A 23,147-nucleotide genomic window follows, 5' to 3' on the forward strand; every position below is an offset into this window, starting at 1 on the left:
ATCCCTGGCTCCCATTACCTCCAATGGGTCTTCAAGCCTCTCATTTCTAATGGGCAATCTTGTCATTCCTCTTAGTATGGGCAGAGAAGGAAAGAAAGAAGGGAGCAAGGGGGAGAAAAGGTCAGGAGCTCGCTGCTCCCAAGCCAGCTAGAGCATCTCCTGCTTGCTCCAGTGCCGAAACTTCACCCAAGGCTTAAAGAGGAGGGGGAGGGGAGGAAAGGGCAGAGACAGAAATGTCCCCGCTGATGGGGCTGAACTCTGAAGTCTCACTTTGGGCACTTCGCTGCCCTCGTGTCTGGTGGAAGGGCTGAACAGGCAAGCAGGCGCTGCCTTCTCCTTGTCTTCCTCCTCTCCTCAGATGTTCTGCGCTCCAGACGAAATGCTGTGCGCCCAAGAGATGAGAATGCCTGCGCCCGCACACTGGAGGGAACGCTGATCACCACCCTCCTCTGGCCCCACATATTCCCCCCGTGCTTGCTTGGTGTTTGAATCAAGAGGTTCCAGAGCTCCTGCCTTCGTGGAAGTCGCACCCGGTGCTCTGAATTCTCAGCTGTGTAGAGGCTGCCTGTGATTCTTCAGCAGCGAGAGAATGTTGAGAAATCTCCTTCGTCAGTGCTCAAATGATGATGATGGCTAATTATTTGATTTGTACTCCGCTCTCCACGCAAGCAGGCTCAGAGCAGATAACATCCAGTTGAAACACAATGCAATATGCAACACAGAAGATTAAGACCAGGCCCGGTGCTCCAGCCTCCCTGCTTGCATAGAGAGCGTGCGCGCTGCTGGCGCTGTATGATGATGTCACTTCCATGACATCATCTCGCAGGGGCGGGAGGCCTGCCGCCCGCACGGCAATCCGGCTGCCTCAGCGCCTGGTGCACCGTGGAGCAGGCGGCAGCGGCGGCGGGTGCGTGCGCTGGTGCGACTGGCTTGCTGCACGGGCAGCTGAGCGCAGGGCTAGGAGGCCCTCCGGACGGTTAGCCTGCCCCGTGCCTGCGCAGCGCTGTGTGTGCCGTGGAGCTGGCGGCGGAGTGCTGCGCTGGGGCGGCTGGCTTGCCGCGCGGGTGGCTGAACACCCGCGAGGTCCTGCGCACGCAGCAAGCCAGCCGCCCCATCAACTTTTAAAGTGGCTTCTCGGGCTGTCCCTTTACATTCTTTTGATTTGTGCAATTATTAGCTGATGTTGTTCATCTCCATGACAGGAAAAGCTTCATCCTCCCGTTTTCACACATGAAGGTTCAATTTAAGAGATCATTTTTCAGTTGGTCAGTTGACAAGTGTGAATCTCATATAGTTCGGGAAAAACTAGTTTTTAAAATAATGCCTCCAAAACAGTTAAGGCCATTATTTTAGTCTACTGCTTTGTTCCTCTTTTTTTGAAGGGGGGGGGGGACATTTTCCCTCCTTCAATTTCTCTGTCTCTCAGCCTAACCTACCTCGCAGGGTTCTTGTGAAGGTAAAATGGAGAAGTGGAGAACAATGTTATAATCCACTTTGGACTCCTACTGGGGGGGCGGCGGGAAAGTGGAATATAAATATCTTTTTTAATGGAGATTGAATCTTTATCGGGGGTCTTCTAAAATCTCTGTTTCATATTTGTGTGTTTCAACTGATAGGGGAGGGGGAAATTACATTCTTTAACAGAGCAATTCAAATAGTTCTTTTAGTTCCATACAACTTGACTTTGATTTTTTAAGAATTCATTTACATGAGCAAGAGATTATGCAAGCATAAGCGTGTGTGGCTTTTTTCAGTTTTGTCTCAAAGATTAGAAACACCCGCAACTCAACTGAACCCACTTTGCCCAAATTCATAACAGATTTGTTAAAACGCATGTCATATCATGGATCTGTAGGCTTGCACGCTCCCTGGAGATTTTGGGCGGGTGGATCCTGGAGAGGGTGGGGTTTAGGGAGGGGAGGGAACTCAGCAGGGTATCATACCATAGAGTCCACCCTCCAAAGCAACTATTTTCACCAGGGGAACTGATGTCTGTTGGCTGGAGATAAGTTGTAATTCCAGGAGATCTCCAGCTACCACCTGGAGGATGGCAACCATAACTGAGGAAGCCCTGGTTCAAATCTCCACTCATGAAAGCTCCTTTGTGACCTTTGGCCAGTGATTCTACCCTGTAGGACTGTTGCAAAGTTAAATGGAGAAGCACTGAGCCATATCTCCTGCCTTGGGCAAGGGTCAGATAGAAATTTAGCTGATAATTAGGAAGAAATATTTCCAATCAGAAGAAAAAGCCAAAAAATCTGTCATTTAATCACTATAATAGCAAATTGGGGGAGTAGTTTTTCTATTGCTTTGCAATCTGCAACAGGGCAATATGTCCCTTTTTGGGAAGCCTCATTTCCTTCTGACCTCTGAGCATAAGCAGGGTGTTATGCCCTCACCAGTGATGAGTAAGCAGGACTCGTCCTTTCAGCTCTGGGATTATACCAGCGGACTTTCCTGGTAGGGCCTAAAAGAAAGACACGTTTCTAAAATAGTATTAAGACGTCTATTACAATAAGGACTTTTCGCCCTCTTTGCCTTCAAGGATTGGAGAGGGTTAAAGTGACCAAGCTGCATTTTCTAGAGAGGTTGCAGAGGGAGGAGAGAAATACTGAACTCTTTCGACTTCCTCCTTTCGGGGATCCATCTTTGCTAGCGGAACAGCTGGAGGATTGAGGCTGAAGCTAGACTTGAAGGGGTACCTGGAAGGGTAAAGAGCAGAAAGACAGGGAGGGAGGGAGGGAGAAGTTCTCTCAGGGTGGGCTGCCCTGCAAGGGGGTCTCTCCAGGCCCCACATGCTGAGCAACACCAGGAAGGAGCAACTCACGCGGACTCCTCCAGTCCCAAGGAGGGTTGTCAACTCTGGATCTGTCCCCTGAGAATGGATCTGCAGTAAGGAGCCAGGTGGGGATCAGGTTTCCCTGCAGGCCAGGAAGAGATTCCTTTTCTGATCTCTGCAGATGACACCTCTGCTAAAGACACGGGGGCAGGGCAGGCTAAGGTTTCTCCTGGTTACTCCATACCGCTAGTTAAAAGGCATAAGGGGCCAGCATGACATATGGCTAAAGTGGGCTTTGCAGGGACGGGGAGAAATAGCACTGGCCCCATGGAGACCCTCCTGCACCTGAGAGTGAGGAGGGTGTCTGTCTTCTCTGAAGCTGCATTTAACTGAGCCCCGTAGAAGCTTAAAACCAAGGTATTATTCTGTTCCCCAGCTGGTAACCCTATCTGCATATGCAATTTTTGCCCGGTCTGGAATGCGTATGTTGTGAGGGAGAGGGATTTGACTCTCTGTTTTCCTGGACGGACACTTTTTTCCTGGAAAAAGCTGACATGTTGTGAATATTACTCCTGTCTTGCAGTAACTCCTTTGGATACTGCTTAGTTTCCAGATTCAATTCAAAGTATAGGTGCTTAGAAACTGATTTCCCTAGGCAAATCAAACGTGTCACAGCCTGATTTAATAAAGAATTATGTGTATAAAATTCTACTGATGTACTTCAACTCTAACTTAACTATATGACCAGAAGAAACCAAAACACAGGACACAAAATCACTTTTATCCATTTTCTTGGGTTCCTGTTTTTCTCTCTTCCAGGGAGAAGCCCAACCCACAGTTTTCTGTAGGAAAAACACACCTGAGTGATCACCTCTGTAAGAAAATGGAGGGGCCAGACACCACAGCAGAGAAGGCACCAGAGGGGACAGCAAAAGCCCCTCACATCCTCCAGGCTGGGAATATTGAGGAATTCCTTCGAAGGAGACAAGGTGATCCGATACATCAGCAAGCAGGGGAGGGTTTCGTCTCCCTTGCGCAATGGGAAGCCCTGTGGCAGGAGTTCCTCAGGACAGTGGAGAACCCGCACTCTGGATGGGGAAGCCCACATTTGCCAGGGAAACCTTCACCCTGGGAGGATGCCAAGGGCTTTCTTGCCTCCTTCGAGCAAGTGGCTGAAGCCTGTCAGTGGCCCAGAGAAGAGTGGGTGACCCATCTCCTGCCAGCCCTCAGTGGAAAAACCGAGCAAGCCTTTAACAGTGTGGATGTCAGAGACAGAGAGGATTATGGGAAAGTGAAGGCAGCCATCTTGTGAGAGGACACCCTGAGCCGAGAGAAGCAGCGTGAAGCATTCAGGTTTTTCAGATACCAGGAGGCCGAGGGCCCACGGGGGGCTTACACTCGACTCCAGGAAATGTGCCGTGGGTGGCTGAGAGTGGAGAATCACAGCAAGGAGCAGATCTTGGAGCTCTTGATCCTGGAGCAGCTGCTGACTGTCCTGCCCCCGGAGATCCAGAGCAGAGTGAAGGAAAGCAACCCTGAGAGCTGCTCCCAGGCAGTGGACCTGGCTGAAGAGTTGCTCTTAAGGCAGCAAGAGGCTGAGAGGCAGGTGAGGGCTTTTGTTCTGTGGAGGCTGTGTGTTTTCAGGAGGTGTCTGAAGCACCATCTGCAGGTTTGGGCCATAAGAGTTCTGAAGATCTCCTGCCTTAGCCTAGCTGGTATTAGGAGCAGAGCAGGTGCCAATGCCCATCCCCCTTCTCCTAGCTGGGATCAGAAGCAGAGCAGATGGCAATGCCCGCCCACTTCACCCAGCTGGGATCAAGAGAGGCAAGCAAAATTACACACAAAACCAGGGCTGTGAAATGAAAACTCAATGAGTACACATTAAGAACACTCAAATGATCAAAATATAGTTATAATAATCCAAATACTGAAGTAATCAAGATGTGAGCATTACAACCACCATCCCAGTAAATACGTCACAAAAGTGCTCACTGACACAAAACAGTAAAGGGGGGGGTGCACGCAGGCACCTCCTAAGAATTATACAACCTAAAGACAGCAACATTCAATTACAAATATACAAGGGTGCACACTGGCACTAACATTCAATTAGGCAGCCATGGAACGGTTTACAAGGGATACCGTCCACAGCAAAAACATTTAAAGGGCGAAAATGTCCAATAACATCAAGCTGCAATTGAAGTGAAGAGGCTGTGAAGAGCTGAAGGGGTCCAACGCCAAGTCAGCAAATTCAGCCACCTCATCAGCCACAGGACGGGACTTGCCAGCATAGGTAGTATTAGCCCGTTTCGTGAATGGATCACTTCTTCAGCAGGCACATGTAGTCTTATTGCAAATAAATAATTTTACAATTACTACATAGCTGCCGTTTGCTGTATGTGGGAAGCACCATCCGCCCCTTAAAGGTGCGGATTCAGGAACATCTATCAAGAATTAAACACTAAACCATGGAGGCTCCACTAGTTGAACATTTCTGGCAGAAGCATGGGGGTCAAAGAGAATTTCAGGTCACAGTTCTGGAGGCGTTAGATGGTGATAACTCTAGTAACGCACACCAGAGACGACTACAATTAGAATCACGGTGGATTCATAAGCTTAACACACTATCTCCATTTGGACTTAATAATTCACTGGACCTAATGTGTTATTTATAAAACTATGCTCCCAATGACTTCCCTGCTGGCTAATTTGCTTCTTCCCCCCCCCTTTCTTTTCCCCATTAACTCTTGGAATAACATACGCCTTCAGTAGTTTCAACACTGAGGAGGTCACGGCCCCTTTAAGTACTACACATAAATATTCTGTTTGGCTGATAGGGAACTTACAGCGTCTGTGACTAATTGGCGGCTTCACTGAGAGAGTATGTGAAACTGTTCCACAGGGATCTAGTGAGTAAGGCGCTTTGGGCTTTGGGCTTATGGCAATAATATCGTTTACTATGTTTACGTAGTAATTGTAAAATTATTTATTTGCAATAAGACTACATGTGCCTGCTGAAGAAGTGATCCATTCACGAAACGGGCTAATACTACCTATGCTGGCAAATCCCGTCCTGTGGCTGATGAGGTGGCTGAATTTGCTGACTTGGTGTTGGACCCCTTCAGCTCTTCACAGCCTCTTCTCTTCAACTGCAGCTTGAAGTTATTGGACATTTTTGCCCTTTACATGTTTTTGCTGTGGACAGTATCCCTTGTAAACCGTTCCATGGCTGCCTAATTGAATGGTAGTGCCAGTGTGCACCCTTGTATATTTGTAATTGAATGTTGCTGTCTTTAGGTTGTATAATTCTTAGGAGGTGCCTGCGTGCATCCCCCCCTTTACTGTTTTGTGTCAGTGAGCACTTTTGTGATGTATTTACTGGGATGGTGGTTGTAATACTCACATCTTGATTACTTCACTATTTGGATTCTTACAACTATATTTTTGATAATTTGAGTGTTCTTAATGTGTATTCATTGAGTTTTCACTTCACAGCCCTGGTTTTGTCTGTAATTTTGCTTGTGCTTGCACCGGGGTAGTCCCTAGTTTTGCTTTCTGTTCGGGATCAAGAGAGGAGCAGGTGCCATTGCCCATCCAGCGCCTTCACCTGGGTGGGATCAGGCACAGAGCAGGAGGCAATTCCCTTATTCCCTTCATCTAGCTGGAATAAGAAGTGGAGCAGGTGGCAATGCCTGCCCCCTTCTACCTACTGGAATAAGGCACTGAGCAGGCGGCAATGCCCACCTCATCTTCACCCAGCCGTAATCAGGTGCAGAGCAGAAGGCAATGCCCGTATTCCCTTCACCCGGCTGGGATCAGGAGTGGAGCAGGTGGCAATGCCTGCCCCCCTTTACCTGACCTGTATCAGGCATGACACAGGTAGCAAAGCCCACCACCCCTTCACGTTGCTGAGATCAGGTGTGGAGCAGCTGAAGAGCGAACAGTCAAAAAGCGAGGAGTAAGTTGCCCGTGCAGAAAAGGCCTCGGTAGCATCTGCAGTCTTTTCCTTTATTTTCATTAAACGTAATTGTTTTTTGGTTTTATTAAAACGTCTTGTGAATGTGTTCAGGAATCAAGATGGAAGACAGCTGAAAACTGAATAGATTGTCGTGCTAAACCCCTTTTCCTCTTGGGTTGCCTGCAAGGGAACCAGGCTGGGTCCGATTGTTTTTGATTTTAAATGTTGTGCTCAAAATTTTCTTTATTCCTTCAGGAAACTCTGTTCTGATTCCTTCCTATTACAGAGCAATGACTCTTGTAAGGTCAGGGTGAGGGACAGAACCCTCCCCTCTGCCTCCCTCCCATCTTTGTCACTGTGCCCTGAAAGGGTCCCTCTCTACCACTGCAGGAGCCTTTGGAGGAAATGCCCAGGAGCGTCTCCGAGACAGGCCAGGGTTCACCGGAGATTGAGCAGAGGCAGCTGTCAGTGGGCATCATGGAAGAGGAGAACGGAGAGGCCAGCCTGCTGGGTAATGGAGGAAGGGGGGCCTTCTAGGACCTGAGATCTGGGAAGTTCGGAAGCTCTTTCTGGAGCTGAGCTCAGCTGTGGCTCTTTCAGGGCTGCCATATAGATACTGGATATTCCAGGGAAAAGAACTGGTAACTTAAGAACCAAAGACCCACCAACCCTTCCCTTAGGGTCAGCTAGATGCCTCCAGGCTTCCCCTGCCTCCCCACCCCCCCCGCCCCAGCAAACTTGTATTTTTGGGAAGCTGAAGATGAGTACCTCACAGCCCTCATCGTAACTAGAAGGAAAAATCTCTGGACCATCACAGGATGGGATATTATCATAACTTCTATTTAATCAATAGCAGAAAATCAAAAGACCTGTACAGCAAGTCAAATGTTAAGGGTGGGGGGACGAATCTTTAGCCCCTTTTCCCTTTAAGTAAATATAGTGAGTTCTGGGGAGGGTGAGACAGGCAGAATATACAGACTGCACTACTGGAGGAAAAATGTACAACCAGCTGCTCAATGTGGGGGGAAAGAAGTTCAACCAGCTGCTCAGTTTTGGAGGAAAGAAATTCTGACAAAGGAAATGTACACTAATTAGGAGAGCCTTATATGTGGCTTGGCTTCTTATATGGGTGCTAATTGGACCTCTCACTTATTCCAGCAGGAGATATAGAGGAGATGGCAAGAGAATTCCAGGGGCTCCCACCCGAAAAAAACAAGAATTCAGAGGCCAAAGGAAACTTCAGAGATCAAGATAGACCTCAGAGGCAGGAGGGAAGTCATGCAAAGAAGATTAGGGATAAATGCATTACTTATAAAGAACGGAGATTCTGTGAAATCCCAGTCCAAGTGGAAAAATCAACCAAAAAAAGAAGGAACGAAGGCTTCTGTGCTAACCAGAGTATCCGCTCCAGGGAAATGAAAAACAAAATTGCAGCTTTGGGAAAAATCTTTGTTCAGAAAACGAACGTTGTTTCCCGGGAACAAATTCCCTTAGGAGAGAAACCATATAACTGCTTGGAGGGTGGAAAGAGCTTCACTTGGAAAATGGCCCTTACTTCACATCAAAGAATTAACTCTGGTGAGGAGTTATAAATGGTCAGAGCACAAACTAAGCTTCTCTGCTGTAGCAGGCTTTAGTGTACTTTTAAAGCATCCATTACTATACAGCAGGGAGCAGCCATTGAAATGTTCTGACTGAGTGCTGAGAACATTTGAATGCTAATGAGATCTCTCTCTTTATTCCTGCAGGGGATGGTCAGGAGAATGAGGAGGAAGAGGAACTGCATCAGCTGTCATCAGATAAAGCCAAGAACCAAGAGTTCAAAGGAAACTTCACGAATCAAAGTAGACCAAAGAACAAGAAACGAAGCCATATGGTCAAGAAGGATGAGCCCATTCCTTGCCAAGGAGGGGAGGTCTGTGCAGGAATTCACATCCTGGAGGAAACTTACAAGTGCTCAAAGTGTGGAATGAACTTCTCAGATCAAACTCAATATAATATTCATTTGCGAAAGCACAATGGAAAGAAGACCCATAAATGCTTGGAGTGTGGAAAGAGCTTTAGACTCAGATCAGTGCTCCTTGCGCACCAAAGAAACCATACACGAGGAAAACCATTTGAATGCTCAGATTGTGGAAAGAACTTCAGACTCAGATCACAGCTTTTTGTACACCAAAGAACTCACACGAAGGAGAAACCGTTTGAATGCTCAGAGTGTGGAAAGTGCTTTAGTTGGAGTGATGATCTTCGACGACATCAAAGAACCCACACAGGAGAGAAACCTTTTGAATGCTTGGAGTGTGGAAAGAAATTCAGACAGGGTTGTCATCTTCAACAGCATCTAAGAACCCACACAGGAGAGAAACCTTTTGAATGTTTACTGTGTGAAAAGAGATTCAGTAGGACTTTCTGTCTTCAACGACATCAGGGACTTCACACAGGGGAGAAACGTTTCGAATGCATAGAGTGTGGAAAGAAATTCCGTCAGAGTCACCATCTTCAACAACATCTAAAAATGCACAGTGGGGAGAAATCTTTTGAATGATCAGTGTGAAAGAGATTCATTCGGAAATCTAACCTTCAATTCCATCAAAGAATTGACATGAGGAAAAACCACATTGCTACTTAGCTGTGATAAGAGCTTATCTCGTATTTCATACCTTTTAAAAAACCAACAGACTCCACACAGGGTTAAAACTATATAAACTCTTGGGAAAAAATTTCATCTGCACAGATACCATACCCTAACCGTAGAAACAAACAAAAAATGAAATGGAAGAAATGGTATAAATGCTGAGATTGTGGAAAGAGCTTTACCCGTGATTGAAGCCTCAGTCAGATCTCAAAGGGAAGAAAGCAACCGTGTTCTTGATGGTGGAAGGAGCTTCAAGGCCCGCTCTGCCCTCTTTAACCGTCAAGGAAACCACAGGGGAGAAATCTCGTAAATGCTCAGTATGTGGCAAGAGCTTGAGGCAGAGACCAGACCTTCGTTTTCGTCAGAGAACCTACCCAAGAGTGAAATTTTCCTCTTGAACCATCACACTATAGTTGGTTTTGATGAGGCTGTTGCCCAGGCATCAAAGGCTCGGAAAGTAATTACGCAAAGAAGGGCTTTTTTAGTGACTGCTTTTCTCTGTAAAACTCTTTGCTTAAGGAAACATTTTTCTGATATCTGCAAAACTGGCAAAAACATTCCTATTTTACGAATCTTGTGAAGAAATAGTAGAGGATAGCAGATATCTAAGCCTCTCTATTAATGATATAAATGTAGCGTGAACAAAGGGCTTCCATAACTTACAAACAACATTTTATGTGACAAAGAGTTCTAAAGAGACATCTCCTAGCTCTAACCCACCCCCCTAGTCCAGCCTGCTGTGAGCTTTTCAGGGTCTCACCACTTGAAGTCCAAAGAGTTCTGGCAGTGGGGTTAACTTGGGTCGAAAGGAAAGCTTGTAGTTTCTCCCCCCCCCTCAAGAACTCAAAGGGGTAACAAGTTCAAGTTCAGTAAGTTCAAAGGCCCTAACAAGATACAGTATTGTGGAAATGGGCAGGTATCTTTGGAGTTGGCAAGCGAATATTGTGGGTCACGACCTCCCCAATACCAGTTGGCCCCACCCCCATATTCTCCTAGAGAACATCCGGATAGAGAAGAAAAATCTGCTGCTGCTCTGAACCCCCTTGGGCTCCGTCAGCCAGAAATGAGCTAGTCTAAGCATTGGGGGAGGGGACAAGCATTCTCACCCAGTGATTTATGGAAGGGCCAGGATTTCCTCACTTCTGACTCCTCACAGGCCCCTTGAATTCCTCCATGGAGACTGTACCTTTCTGGAGCAGGCTGAGACAATTCTCTTTTCATCCCCCTCATTTAGTTTGGAAAGGTATCTAAGAGACGAATTCCACGAGGAGGAGCACGTGAAGGGAGTCGCACATCGCAATGTGAGCTGGGAAGCTGAGTTAGATTGGAAGGCTTTGTCAATTTCCCCTCCCTACAGAGCCAGGAAGATAGAAGGTTTGTGTATTTCCTCTTGGCCTCCTAGAAGAGGAGGTGAAACTGACAGAGCCTTAGGGAGGCAAAGAGGAAATTAACAAACCCTCTGAGCTCCATAGAGAGGAGTGACAAAGCCTTCCCGTCTCTTTTAAAACTCAGCTTCCTGGCAAACATTGCAACTCCCGTCACGTGCTCCTCCCCATATAATTTGTCTCTAAGGTAGGGTTTCTACCATCCGGAGTCAAAAAAATATCCTGCGTTTTCATAGAGGCTCAATGGGTGGAAAAGGGCTGTTGAAACTTTTTGTGACTTAGAGGTAAATAACATCCTGTTAAGCCTCTGTTAAAGGGGAAGGACCCCTTTTTTCCTCCAAGCGAATCCTTAATTGGGGGTTTCTTTATCAATTTGAGAAAACAAAACTCAGCTTAGGAAGGGTAAGAAGTTAGTGAAGAGATTAATATTTTATAAGATACTTCAGAATGTGTGTTTTCCTCTCTGTGCTTTTTGGCATTTTAATTAGTTGGATTTAATTAAGCATCTAAAAGGTTATTCCAGTGAAAGTGTGTTGCATGTCTTTTAAACCCATATATCTGATAGATAAACACTCCCTGCATGCAGATGCCTAAATCCGAGAATCAGGACCACGGCTACAAACCAGATGCTTCTGCAGCCAGGGGGCGGGGGGGGGGCGACTCCCCTGCCTTGCAGAAAAATCTGAAAGGTTCTGCAAATCACATTGGGGAGGTTTAAATTCCCCCAAACAAAAGTGTGATCTGTGCATGTGCAGACAACACCGGGAGAGACAACATAGCCTTCCGTAGGCTTCTTCCCTCGGGCATCATGATGTTGGGAGATGAGAAGAGGCAATGCAAACCCATGCAGCCCCTTAGCAGCTGCCACCTCCTCTGGGCAGCCTTCTTCCAGCCACTAACAAAGCCACAAGGCCCTCCGTGAATGCTGCCAATGCCAGGTGCAGCTTTCTCCATGTTGTAGCTGCAGAAGCTGAAGCTGAGGGCAGCCAAGGAGTTGCCTCTGCCCTTGGTGCTATTCAGCCAGTGAAGAAGCAGTCAGGTGGTTGCCCAGGGGGGAGTCCCCCCAGCCACTCAGAGATAAGTGGCTAGTGGGTAAGGGGGCGGGAATGGCAAAAGGGATGGGAGGGGGAGAGTGGGTAAGAGTGACAAAGAAGGGGTGGGAAAGCAGGACTTGAGCCCAGTGATATGTTAGAGACCAACAACATTTTCAGTGTATAAGAGTTTGAGATTCAATGGTCCCTTCTTCAGATACAAGCAGATCCAGAACCTTTATATCTAATTCAGGAGGTGGAGGAGGTGAAGCAAAGAAGGGAGTTGGGATATAAAGATATGATGTTCAGTGCAGCTTGATTACAGCAGAAGTTAGCCTTTAGCTATTTCCATACTTTCATCAACCTGACCATGAATCAATCCACACAGGAAGTACATCTTCCAGATTCCACCATACAAATACATGATGGAAACAACGATGTTATACCAGAAAATTACTGATCAGCAAACATATCTACATGCCTCCAGTCACCATCCTAAACACACCAAATCCATCATTTACAGCCAAGCTTCTGTTCTAATCCCTCCAACAGAATTTCTCACCTACAGGATCTACAGCAGACATTTTTGGAATTACAGTACATACCTGTTGTAGTAAGGCAACAGATCAAGACAGCCAGAATGATACCAAGGGTTGATCTGCTACAAGATAGGCACAAATGAAACAATGATAGAACACCACTGTTGGTCACATACAGCTCACTAGCTGAGTCTGCACGGGTCAGTTTCACAGCATCAGTTCCCATACTGCAGTGGGGGGTGGGTTGTGACTGTCTGCACCAGATTTGCCACCCTAAGTAGTCACTCTGGCTAGTATGCAGCTTTCTTGGGAGTGCTTATACCCTGACTTTTTAAAAAAATCCTCTTTGTGGTAGGCTGTTTTCCTGTGCATACTCTTTATTCTGGTTTTGGTGTTCCACCCTCTTCCCCCTCTCTCCTGGCCCTTGCTAGCCCACTGCATTGTGATTAACTCCTCTTGTCTAGCCAGCCACTCCCTCTCTCCTCCTTTCCATCCCCCCTCCTTTCCCCTCTGCAGAAGGGGAGGCAGCAGAGGGCTACAAGAGAATCTGTCTCCTCTGGAATCTCCGCCAGCTTTGACATCTCCCAAGATATTGCCCTGCTAAGGCTCAGCAGTGAGGGCAGCAGGGTAAAAGCTCCAGAAGGGAAGACAAACCAGCATGCCAGAAATAGCAGAGAGCTGTGAGAGAAATCTCCCTCTGGAGCAATCTCCACTGGCTGTCTTTCAAAACTACGCTTCCCAGGTAACATTGCGTCTCACAACACCTGAAGAAGTCGAGTCAGATGTCCTGTGTAGAGAGACTCTCTGGGACCAGGGCCTGCAATAAACTATGATGCCAACTCTATCATATTAATTCCATCAACACAACTGCTGGACCTAACAACACCATGGCCGATTCCAGACGGCCCTCTGCAATCCAAAACGTTGCGCGTTGTCGCGCGTCATCACGCGGAAAACGCGAAATATCGTGTTTTCTCGCGCGAGTTTTGCGTGACCTCGCGCAAAACTCGCGCGAGAAAACGCGATATTTCGCGTTTTCCGCGCAACAACGCGCAATGTTTTGGATTGCAGAGGGCCGTCTGGAATCGGCCCAGCTATACTTTCTCAGATTCAGTCACTTGTTCTTCCAATGTTATATATGCTATCAAGCATCAGCAATGCCATTCCACTCTGTGCTGAACAAACGGGTCATTTCCTAAGCAAACGAATGAATGGACATAAATCGAACATTAAAAAGCAGGGAGAACAGGATTCCCCCTCCCCTCAAATTCCCTGCCCCTCAATGTTCCCTCTAAGCTGTGACGTATTGTGAGCCAAAAATCTATTTTGTGACCAGAAACAGCGATTAGCATTAAAGTTTGATCACACCTCATTTAAAAAAAATTTTGTCAACAAACATATAAAACATACAATTGTAAAATATAAACCTTTTAAATTTGTATTACAAATCATATATTTATATAGAACGTACTTTCTAATTGGTTGTAATAATTCATTTGACTTATCAGGTAAATTAGTTTTTAGAAACGTATAAACATAACCCTGTAAAAATCTAAGAATGCATTTTTAAAATGTATACATTATACATACCTGTTTCTGGGTACATTATACCCGGAAACAGAATCAAGTCAAATTTCATTACATTTCATTACAGAGACCGTTTTAATTTAACTTCTTTCTTCTTCTGTTTTCCAGAACTTGAAAACACCCTCAATATTAATATTATTCCCATTAGGCATGTACAGTTTAATTCTCATTAAGTTCTCCAACTTGAGACTGGCACCTTTTGCTGCAATTGATCCCTGGAAACTGAACGCAACCCACTGGTTCAAGAGCCAGACTGTTGGGTTATGATTGGGTAGATCTAGGTTCAAAATCAACTGGGCCTGGAAGGTTATTGGATGACCTTCAGCCAATCAGCTTTTCCGACTAACCTATCTTGAAGGATTGTTGTAAGGATTAAATCTTGGGGTGGGCGGGGCTTCTTGGAAGAAATATGTTTGATAGATGTGGAAATCTCAGTACTTTATTGGTAAATGGGACTTCTTGGACTGGGTGTGTGCCAAGAATCATCATTTTGATTGTTGTGAGGATACCATAGTCAAACTTCTTTTTTGTAGGAGAAGAGTAGAAACCTCCCATTTACAAGGTTGGGAGAGGGCTCTTATAAATAGACAACTGGCTTCAACCCCTAGGTTTAAACATCTGGACGTGAGTTCCTTACCAGCCTGTGTTTCAGGCAGGTTTGGGGAATGGCAATTGTTTCATGGGCGGTAGATCTGCTCTGGGAAAGGGAAAGGGGGTGGAGAGTGTCCCTGTTGACTCTCCTCTAGTACCATAGACAATGGTAACCTCAGCGATTAGCAAATATGATAATTGTGGCATCATTCTTTGATTATTCCAGTCCTATCTGGCTGATTGGTCTTGGAAGTGGGGCCGTGGCACCCCTGCTTGATATGTGCCAAGGGCTCCATCTCATCCTTTATACTTTGGATTCTGAAATATCTGGGAGTCTACAAGAGTCTTAAGAGTATCTCTGCCAGAGTCTCTGTTCAGGCTTAGAATGTGAGTCTCCCTGAGGCATTGCTCAGGATCTCTCTCCAGGGTCCTCTCCCTCCTTCAGGTATGGTTTACCCTGGAGCTGGAAGAATCACAAAGCAAACCTGACAAGATTTTACGGGCGGAAGCGTTCAAGAGTCAGAGCTCCCTTCTTTAGACATGTCTGGTGTTTGAATGGGGGCGGGGTCTGACTCTCCAAAGTTTACACCCTGAAAACCTTCTCCGTCTCTACAGTGCCACTGGAATCTAATCCTGCCATTCTTCTGCAGATCAACATAGCTACCCACTTAAAACTAAAGGCTAAGCAGAGTCAAGCCTTTCTGAACCCATGGAAACACACTTACCCTTGTACTGCTCAATTCCAGAAGTTTGAGAGCAGAGATGTCAGGTGGGAAATTTTCCAGTGCTTTAATTTTTTTTTTGTATTGACTAATGAAGCCTCTGATCATAAACAGAGTGGCTTGCTATTCCCACTAAGCACCACAGCCAGACTTTACACCTCTGGGATTAAAGTGCAGGTTTTCTTGGCCAGGATGAAGTTTAAAAGGCACATCTCATTTTTTCCTTAATTTTCAAAACAGTGATTAAGATAAGAGTTCCTCCCCTTTCCCACAAGAGCTAGTAAAGGGTTAAGAAGCAGACAGATGTGCTTCCTAGAGAGACGATGCAAAGGAAGGAAGGAAATACCGAAGTCCTCCAACTTCTTGAGGATTCCCGGTGTGCTTGCTGGAGAGCTGGAGGACTGAGGCTGCAGAAGCCAGACTGGGGAATGCCTGGAAGGGTAAAGAGCGGTAGGGAAGTGGTGAGGAGAGGGCACAGCTCCCCCAGGCTGGGCAGCACTTTTAGGGGGGCTCCTTGGGTCCCACGTACAGACCAGAGCCAGGAAGAAAGTCAGGCTGGCCCTTTCTCTGCTCCTAAAGAGGGTTGCAGTCTCTGGATCCAACCCATTGAATTGCCCCTGAATTTACAGCAAGGAGCAGGTGGGGATCAGGTTCCCCTCCAGGCCAGAAAAGGATTCCCTGCCCCTCCTCTGCAAATGAAACTTATGCTAATCGCACAGAAGCCAGGTAGGATGGAGTTTCTCCTGATCATTTGGCAACCACAGTGGAAAGGCCATGTGAGTTTAGCTGCAGAATCTGGTATTGGCGGAGAAGTACTGTAGAAGAGGGAATACAGCTGGCCCCATGGCCGTGGAGATCCCCCTCCCACCTGAGAGTGACGAGAATGCCCGTCCCCTCTCTCTCCATTTAACTGAATTCCTGTGGAGGCCTAAAAGCAAAGTGAATCCTTTTCCTTGCCGTGGTAAATGGGATTTCTCTGGAGCAGGAAGAGATGCCCAACTATCGGACAGTTGTTAGAGTGAGACGAAGGAATCCCAGGAAGGCGGGTGCTGTTACATAGCATGGGGTTCCCATGGGTCCTTCATGGCCCGCATCCCACTTCCAAAATCTTCTTTTGGCTCTTGCTTCTGAGCATGAACAGACTGCTTTGCCATCCCCACTCATGAACTACAACTAGGCCTTTCACTCGGGGGGGGTTTAGAGAAGTGACTTTCCTGGGCTTAAAAGGAAAACACATGAAATCTTTCTTTTTAAAAACTACCACTAAAACGAGAGTTTTGCCTACAAGGGCTACTAAAAGATTATAATAAAAGACTATAAAGTTTTGAGGAATAGACCAGTAAAGGCTGGATGGCTGCTGTGTGGGCGGGGAAATTTGAATTTTCCAGCTCACAGGGCAGCAGTTGGGCCTAACCCTGTCCCTACAGCAGTCGTATCCTCCCCACTACCACAGGGAGATTTCTAATGTTAAAACTCTGCTCTAGAATATTGTAATTTAGGAGTTGCAGGTTCTCGGAAATCTCATCTTTCATTTTTTTTTAAAGTTCCTTCCCTTGTGAAGGTATGCCTTTTTCCTTATATCTCCATGAGGGAATGTGCTAGAGACTTACTTTTAAAAAAATGAAAGCTGAGAATGTATAGAACCTACTACACATATAGCTACAGCAGTGGTATATTTATATAATGATATTGTAATGCCATTTTTTAAAAAAATTTAATAAAAGCCCTGGTGGTCTGGGGGTGGTCACCTCTGGGAGGCAGAGTCAGGGAAACTGTGAGGGAAACGGCCACGTGGAAGCCCTGTTGCTGCCGCACTTTTATCAGCTGTTGCACTAGAAACAGAGAAAGCACAAAATCCACTCCATGTTTGGGAGCCCCCTTAAATTCAGAAGACTCCAGTAGAACCTGTAAGACTAACAAAATTTGTGGTAGGGTATGAGCTTTCATGGTAGGGTATGAGCTTCATGAAAGCTTCAGTTTCAAGTGGGTGGCTGTGACAATCTGCAGTAGAACAGCAAGATTCAAGTCCCCTAGCGGCCTGGAAATCTTGCCTGCTGGCAATAGCTCTGTAATCTGCCTGCCTTGATAGGCATCTTCATGTGAATCCATCGAAAGAGGGATGGGAACATTTTGGCAAACTTTTGTGTTGAAATTCTGATGGCAGCCTTTGAAAAAAATCTTAAATCTCCAATGATCTTCTCTCTTGAATGATCAAAGAACTCCTGACACGATGTGGTACTTTCCTCATTGCTGATCTCTATAGGTGGGGCATAAAAGGATGATTGGGATGAGGGAAAAAATGTGGGGTGGAAGTGAGGCTGGGCCATAGCACTATGGTTGAAGACGTGCCTTGCATGCCAGAGATCCCCAGTTCAATCCCAGGCATCCCCCTGCCCGCCCACAAAGCCAACCCAAGCAACACAGTTCGGAAGAGATACTGGAGAAGCACTGCCCATTAGAGCAGACAGAGGAAGGGTTGGTGGCCCAAAGGTCTGACTCGGCTTCAGGCAAGTCCCTGTAGGGAATCCGCACACTTGCTGATACACCTGTTTTGCTACTTATCAGAAGAGCAGTGTGTTCATACAGGACAGACCAGGTGGAAAACTTCTGATTCCATCCCTTAAAACAAATGCTGAACGTTTTAATAAGAATTTAAATGTATGCAGTTAATAAGGAATTATTTATACAAAACCATACAGATGTAGCTTTACCTGTAATATATGGATATGATCAGTAGGAACCCAAACAGAGAACACAATGCCACCATTTTCTCTCTTTCTTGTTTCTGTCTCTCTCCTCCAGGGAGAAGCCCAATCTAGAACACTCTGATTTGTTTCCACAATTTTCTATAGGAAAAACATTACTGAGTGATCACCCAGAATGAAAATGGAAGAGGAAGGTAACACCAAAGGGGAGGCACCAGAAAGGATACTAAAATCTCCTCATGTCCTGAAGGCTGGGAGTATCGGAGGATTCCTTCGAAGGAGACCAGGAGATCCAGTGTATCATCAAGCAGCAGAGGGTTCCCTTTCTCTTGCGCAGTGGGAAATCCAGTGGCAGGAGTTCCTCGGGACACTGGAAAACCCTCACTCTGGGTGGGGAAACCCACATTTACCAGGGAAACCTTCGCCCTGGGAGGATGCCAAGGCCTTCCTGGCCTCCTTTGAACAAGTTGCTGGAGCCTGTCTGTGGCCCCAGGAAGAGTGGGTGACCCGACTCCTGCCATCACTCAGCGGAGAAGCTGAGAAGGCCTTTAAGAATCTGGATATCAGAGACAGAGAAGATTATGGGAAGGTGAAGGCAGCCATCTTGCGAGAGGATGCACTGAGCCGGGAGAAGCAGCGTGAAGCATTTAGGTTTTTCAGATACCAGGAGGCTGAGGGGCCACGGGAGGCTTACATCCGACTCCGGGAAACCTGCCATGGATGGCTGAGAGTGGAGAATCACAGCAAGGAGCAAATCCTGGAGCTCTTGATCCTGGAGCAGCTGCTAACCATCCTGCCCCCAGAGATCCAGAGCCAGGTGAGGGAAAGGAGCCCTGAGAGCTGCTCCCAGGCAGTAGTTTTGGCTGAGGAGTTCCTGTTAAGGCATCGAGAGGCTGTGAGGCAGGAAATGCAGGTGAGGCCCTTCTGCTGTGTGCATCCTGGGTAGGGGAGGGTCTGGGGCTGAATTTCTCTCCACCCTCCTGAGGTGACGGGGAATGCCAGGGTCTGATAATGTGGTCTGTTTGGCAGTTAAGATTTGGCAGGAATTAGTATCTTTCTACCTGGGAGGATGGATTGGAGGAAGTCACTCTTCTTCTCAAATGGCAGGTCTTCTCTTTGTTTGGATTGCAGTTATTTTTAAGATAGAAATCCTGGTTTCTCTCTCTCTTGCGCAACAATGGCACTGCTAAGGCAGCATGGAATCTTCTCCCACTATATCCCCACCCCAGTCCCAAGGAGGATGCTTGGCACTGGATGGGGACCACCTTTCCCTAAAGCAGAACATCCCCCAATTTTTGTGGCTGCATTTGTGTTTAAATGTTGGATGAAGTTTGGAAAACCGGACAGCAATTAATTTAAGAGATGGTTAGATTGCAGCATCTCTGACAGGATCTGCCATATCTCTCGTTGTTCACCCATTTTTTGGACCACACTGATTTCTAGTTGCTTTTTCTTTCTTTTGTTTTACAACCCGTCAAAAGCGTATATGTTCATCATTAAGAAAGACCCACTCTGATTTCTCCCTGACTAGTTCAAGACAGGAGCAGTACTCTCCTGTCTGTCCTCTCTCCCCCAAAGCTATGCCCTGAAAGGGTCCGTCTCTGCTATTGCAGATGCCCTTGGAGGAAGTATCTGGGAGTGTCTCCGAAGCAGGCCGAGATCTGTCTGGGAGCGAGCACAGGCAGCTCTTGATGGACGTCAAGGAAGAGGAGGACGGAGAGGCCAGCCTGCTGGGTAAGGAGGGAGGGAGGCTTCCTGGGACCTGAGATGTGGGAAGCTCAAGTTGGGAGATCCCTCTGGGGCTAAGCTCAGCTGTGGCTCCTTCTCTTCCTTCTGGGGCTGCTCTGCCCTCAGGTTGTCCAGCTGTTTTATGTTCTGGGAAAAGGGCTCAGAGTGGAAAGATCGCCTCTGAAAAGACACTCTCAAAATTAAGGTGTTCAGAAAAGCCCTTCTGGATGAGATCCGAGGCCCATGCAGTCCCACATTCAAGCTGGGCTTGAAGACCAGTCCTTCCGGCTAAGTTTTACTTCCTGCTCCCCACCCTGCATCTGGCATTCATTGTAATTCTGCCTTTTAACATGGAGTATGGAAAACAGGGAGAGGGTGAAGAGCCTTAGAAAATTTGAGAGAGAGGAAAATGAGTGTATGTATGGAGAAAGGGGGGAAGCCTGGAAGAGAGAGGAAAATGAAAATATGGGTGAAAAATAGGGATGGAGGGAGAATAATCTAGTGGAAAAGAGACGGGGAACTGAAGTGGTGGTAGAGAAAAGCTTGGTGGGTAGGGAGAGAAAGAAATGGGTGGGGGTCAGAGAGGAAAGGCAGGGAGGAAACCTGAAAAGAGAGATAAGGTAGGGACCAACAGGAGACAGGATTTTCCTCCCCTGTGATTTTTACGAGTCCCCATCTTGTCTTTTAATAAAAAACACAAGGTGTATAAAGGAACAATTTAAAACTACATAAAATCCAGCAAGGTGTGGTGGCTAGAGGGGCAGACTAGGATCTAGGGAAACCAGGTTTGATTCCCTGAACTGTCATGGAAGCTTGCTGGGTGCCCTTGGGCCCATCACACATCCTGAGCCTAACCCACTTCACAGCGTTGTTGTGAGGGGGGAAATGGAGAAGAATGATGTAAGTTGCTTTGGATCCCCACTGGGGAGAAAGGCGGGGTATAAATGAAGTTTAACAAAAAATTTAAAGCAACAGTGGAAAACTCTTAAGAGTAATTTGAACTTTGCAGGGGATGTTCATTCTGTCACTTCGGGGCTACAACAGGGAAGGCCCAGCTCTTGATCAAAAGAAGCACTTTAAAATATGGTTAGAAATGAACTTGTATACAGTACAGACATTTTGTAAGAGTTTCCATCTTTTCTCTCCAACTCACAGCCACCCACAAGCTGTTCTTTAAAGCAGAGAGTGTGTGATCATGTGGTTGAGAGGCAGAGGTTGGACTTCTCACTGTGATAGGCTCCCTCTCATGAACTACCAGTCCCAGAGTTCCTTGTGCCTAGACAGGAGGGAAGGCCATTGATTCCCTGTGCGATTGTGGGCCAGTGTAGGCTGTTGGTTGGATAACAAAACAAGTCCAGTGACAACTGGAGAGAGCAAATGTACAGCTTACTCCATGGTAGGGCCTGGCTAGGTAAAAGGTGTGACCAGTCACACACCTGAGGCAGGAAACATACTCTGCCAAAGGAAACAAAATACAGATCAGTTAGGAGGGAGCAATTTGGGACTTGGCTTCTTGTAGGTGGGGTAACTGGATCTCCTTGCCTTTGTTTGATCAGGTGATGTGCAGGAGAATGAAAATGACAGAAGATTTCAAGTGTTATCATTGGAGAAAGTCAAGGATGAAGACTTGAAAGGAAACTTTGGGAATCAAGAAGGACCAAAGAGGCAGGATGGAAACTGCACAGTTGAGAAGAATGATAAACCCATTCCTTGCCAAGATGGGGAATTTCAGAAAATCCCAACCCAAGAAGAAAAGACAGCTGAAACAAGGAGGAATGGGGGCCTCAGTGCTCACCTGAGAATCCTCACAGGGGAAAATCAACAGATTCATGCAATAGAGAAACCGTATAACTGCTCAGTGTGTGGAGATAGTTTCAGTTGGAGGACGGCTCTTACTTGGCATCAAAGAATTCACCAAAGGGAAGAACCAAAAAAATTTCCAGAGTGTGAAAACAGCTACAAGGGTGGATTACACCAAGAAAAGCATCAGATAATCCCCACAAGGGAGAAACCATATCAGCCCTCAGAGGTTGAGAAGAGCTCCTATGACCACATAAGCCTTAGTGTGCATCAAAGAACACCCTCAGAAGAGAGACCTTTTAAATGTGCTGAGTGCGGAAAGAGGTTTAGGTGGGCATCACACCTTCAGCAGCATCAGACACTCCACACCGGGGAGAAACCATATCAGTGCTCAGAGTGCGGTAAGAAGTTTACTCGAACATCATCCCTGCGCCAGCATCAGAGAATCCACACAGGAGAGAAACCTTACGAGTGTTCGGAATGTGGACAGAGATTTGGTTTCAGTTCCCTCCTTCAACGACACGAAAAGATCCACACAGGAGAGAAACCATATCGATGCGCAGAGTGTGGGAAGGCTTTCCGCCACCGCTTAAGCCTCATTGTGCATCAAAGAGCACACACAGGGGAGAGACCTTACAAATGCTCAGAGTGTGGAAGTAGTTTTAGTCGCACATCACACTTGCAACAACATCAAAGCATCCACACAGTGCAGAAACCTTACGAGTGCTCAGAATGTGGAAAGAGATTTGGTTCCCCATTCCTCCTTCAACAGCATCAGCGGATCCACACAGGGGAGAAACCTTTTGAGTGCTCCGAGTGCGGAAAGAGCTTTAGCCACTGCATAAGCCTCACCGTGCATCGGACAACCCACACCGGGGAGAAACTGTATCAATGCTCAGAGTGTGGGAAGAAGTTTAACTGGATATCATCCCTCAGGAAACATCAGAGAATTCACATGGAGGAGAAACCTTCGGAGTGTTGAAATGGCTTCAGTGCCCCATCCCACCTTCAGTGGCATCAGAGGATCCACAGAAGGGAAAAACCACCTCAGAATGCAGAATGAGGTATGGGGAGATGTCAGATCTTCAGCGGCGTTAAGGAATCCACACACCGAAAATTCTGTTGCTGCTCAGTTTGTGACAAGAGATTTTTCTGTTAAATCTTCTGAAGCACCAAATAACTCATTCCAGAGAAAAGCCATGTAAACATTGAGAGTGGAAATAATAGCTCAGCTGCCCCTAACCATCAAAGAACCCACACATAAGAAGCTGTAAAAATTCTCCGAGTGTAGAATGAGCATCTCTGATTCAATAAACCTCAACAGAAAAATTTATTCATTTCTTTGCTGTATGTATAGCCCACTTGTCTCACTGGCACTTAAAGCAGGTTACAAAGGGCCAGACAATGCAATCAAATAGCATGACATATCCACAGACAATTTTATACAACTAGGACCATGAAAATCAGAAAGAATGCAAAATAAATAGATAAATTAAATCCATGTATTGTCTATATAAATAAAAGGCTCCATCTGTATGTCCAGCTGGGGTGGGCATAATTCCTCAGAAAATAAAGCTAGGTGGCTCAAAACTGGCCTCCCACTTCAAGATTATGGTGGGATTTGGAGTGCCAAAAATGAAGGGAATCAGTCCATCCTGTCACAGATTAGCTCCCAACGATCCCTCTG

General features: G+C 46.5%; 2 protein-coding genes across 8 annotated transcripts; both read left to right on the top strand.

Moving 5' to 3' along the window:
- Positions 1–2,636: 2,636 nt before the first annotated feature.
- LOC129328732 (zinc finger protein 501-like) lies at positions 2,637–11,270 on the top strand. 4 transcript variants are annotated; one of them, XM_054977996.1, is made up of 5 exons: positions 2,637–2,710; positions 3,599–4,385; positions 7,128–7,248; positions 7,896–8,315; positions 8,486–11,270. In XM_054977996.1, exons 2-5 carry the CDS (start codon positions 4,191–4,193, stop codon positions 9,280–9,282), a joined length of 1,533 nt encoding a protein of 510 aa, XP_054833971.1. In that variant the 5' UTR covers positions 2,637–2,710; positions 3,599–4,190; the 3' UTR covers positions 9,283–11,270. The 4 variants fall into 4 exon arrangements, with proteins under 4 accessions (XP_054833971.1, XP_054833972.1, XP_054833970.1 ...); XM_054977997.1 differs by having other exon boundaries at positions 2,642–2,698; XM_054977995.1 differs by lacking the exon at positions 2,637–2,710 and adding an exon at positions 2,754–2,904.
- A 4,324-nt stretch (positions 11,271–15,594) lies between these two features.
- On the top strand, positions 15,595–22,793 carry LOC129328697 (zinc finger protein 436-like). Of its 4 annotated transcripts, none has more exons than XM_054977930.1 (4): positions 15,595–15,667; positions 18,030–18,845; positions 19,546–19,666; positions 21,217–22,793. In XM_054977930.1, the coding sequence occupies exons 2-4, from the start codon at positions 18,108–18,110 to the stop codon at positions 22,440–22,442; spliced, it is 2,085 nt and encodes a 694-aa protein (XP_054833905.1). In that variant the 5' UTR covers positions 15,595–15,667; positions 18,030–18,107; the 3' UTR covers positions 22,443–22,793. The 4 variants fall into 4 exon arrangements, with proteins under 4 accessions (XP_054833905.1, XP_054833908.1, XP_054833906.1 ...); XM_054977933.1 differs by having other exon boundaries at positions 18,030–18,749; XM_054977931.1 differs by having other exon boundaries at positions 18,080–18,845.
- Positions 22,794–23,147: the final 354 nt, after the last annotated feature.

Source organism: Eublepharis macularius, chromosome 4 (assembly GCF_028583425.1).
Source record: "Eublepharis macularius isolate TG4126 chromosome 4, MPM_Emac_v1.0, whole genome shotgun sequence".
Taxonomy (NCBI): Eukaryota; Metazoa; Chordata; class Lepidosauria; order Squamata; family Eublepharidae; genus Eublepharis; species Eublepharis macularius.

Coding starts and splice junctions, on each gene's coding strand:
- LOC129328732 (XM_054977996.1), top strand. CDS start 4,191: ATGTGCCGTGGGTGGCTGAGAGTGGAGAATCACAGCAAGGAGCAGATC. Junction 4,386..7,127: donor AGCAAGAGGCTGAGAGGCAG/GTGAGGGCTTTT, acceptor CTACCACTGCAG/GAGCCTTTGGAGGAAATGCC. Junction 8,316..8,485: donor ACATCAAAGAATTAACTCTG/GTGAGGAGTTAT, acceptor TTATTCCTGCAG/GGGATGGTCAGGAGAATGAG.
- LOC129328697 (XM_054977930.1), top strand. CDS start 18,108: ATGAAAATGGAAGAGGAAGGTAACACCAAAGGGGAGGCACCAGAAAGG. Junction 18,846..19,545: donor CTGTGAGGCAGGAAATGCAG/GTGAGGCCCTTC, acceptor CTGCTATTGCAG/ATGCCCTTGGAGGAAGTATC. Junction 19,667..21,216: donor CGGAGAGGCCAGCCTGCTGG/GTAAGGAGGGAG, acceptor TTGTTTGATCAG/GTGATGTGCAGGAGAATGAA.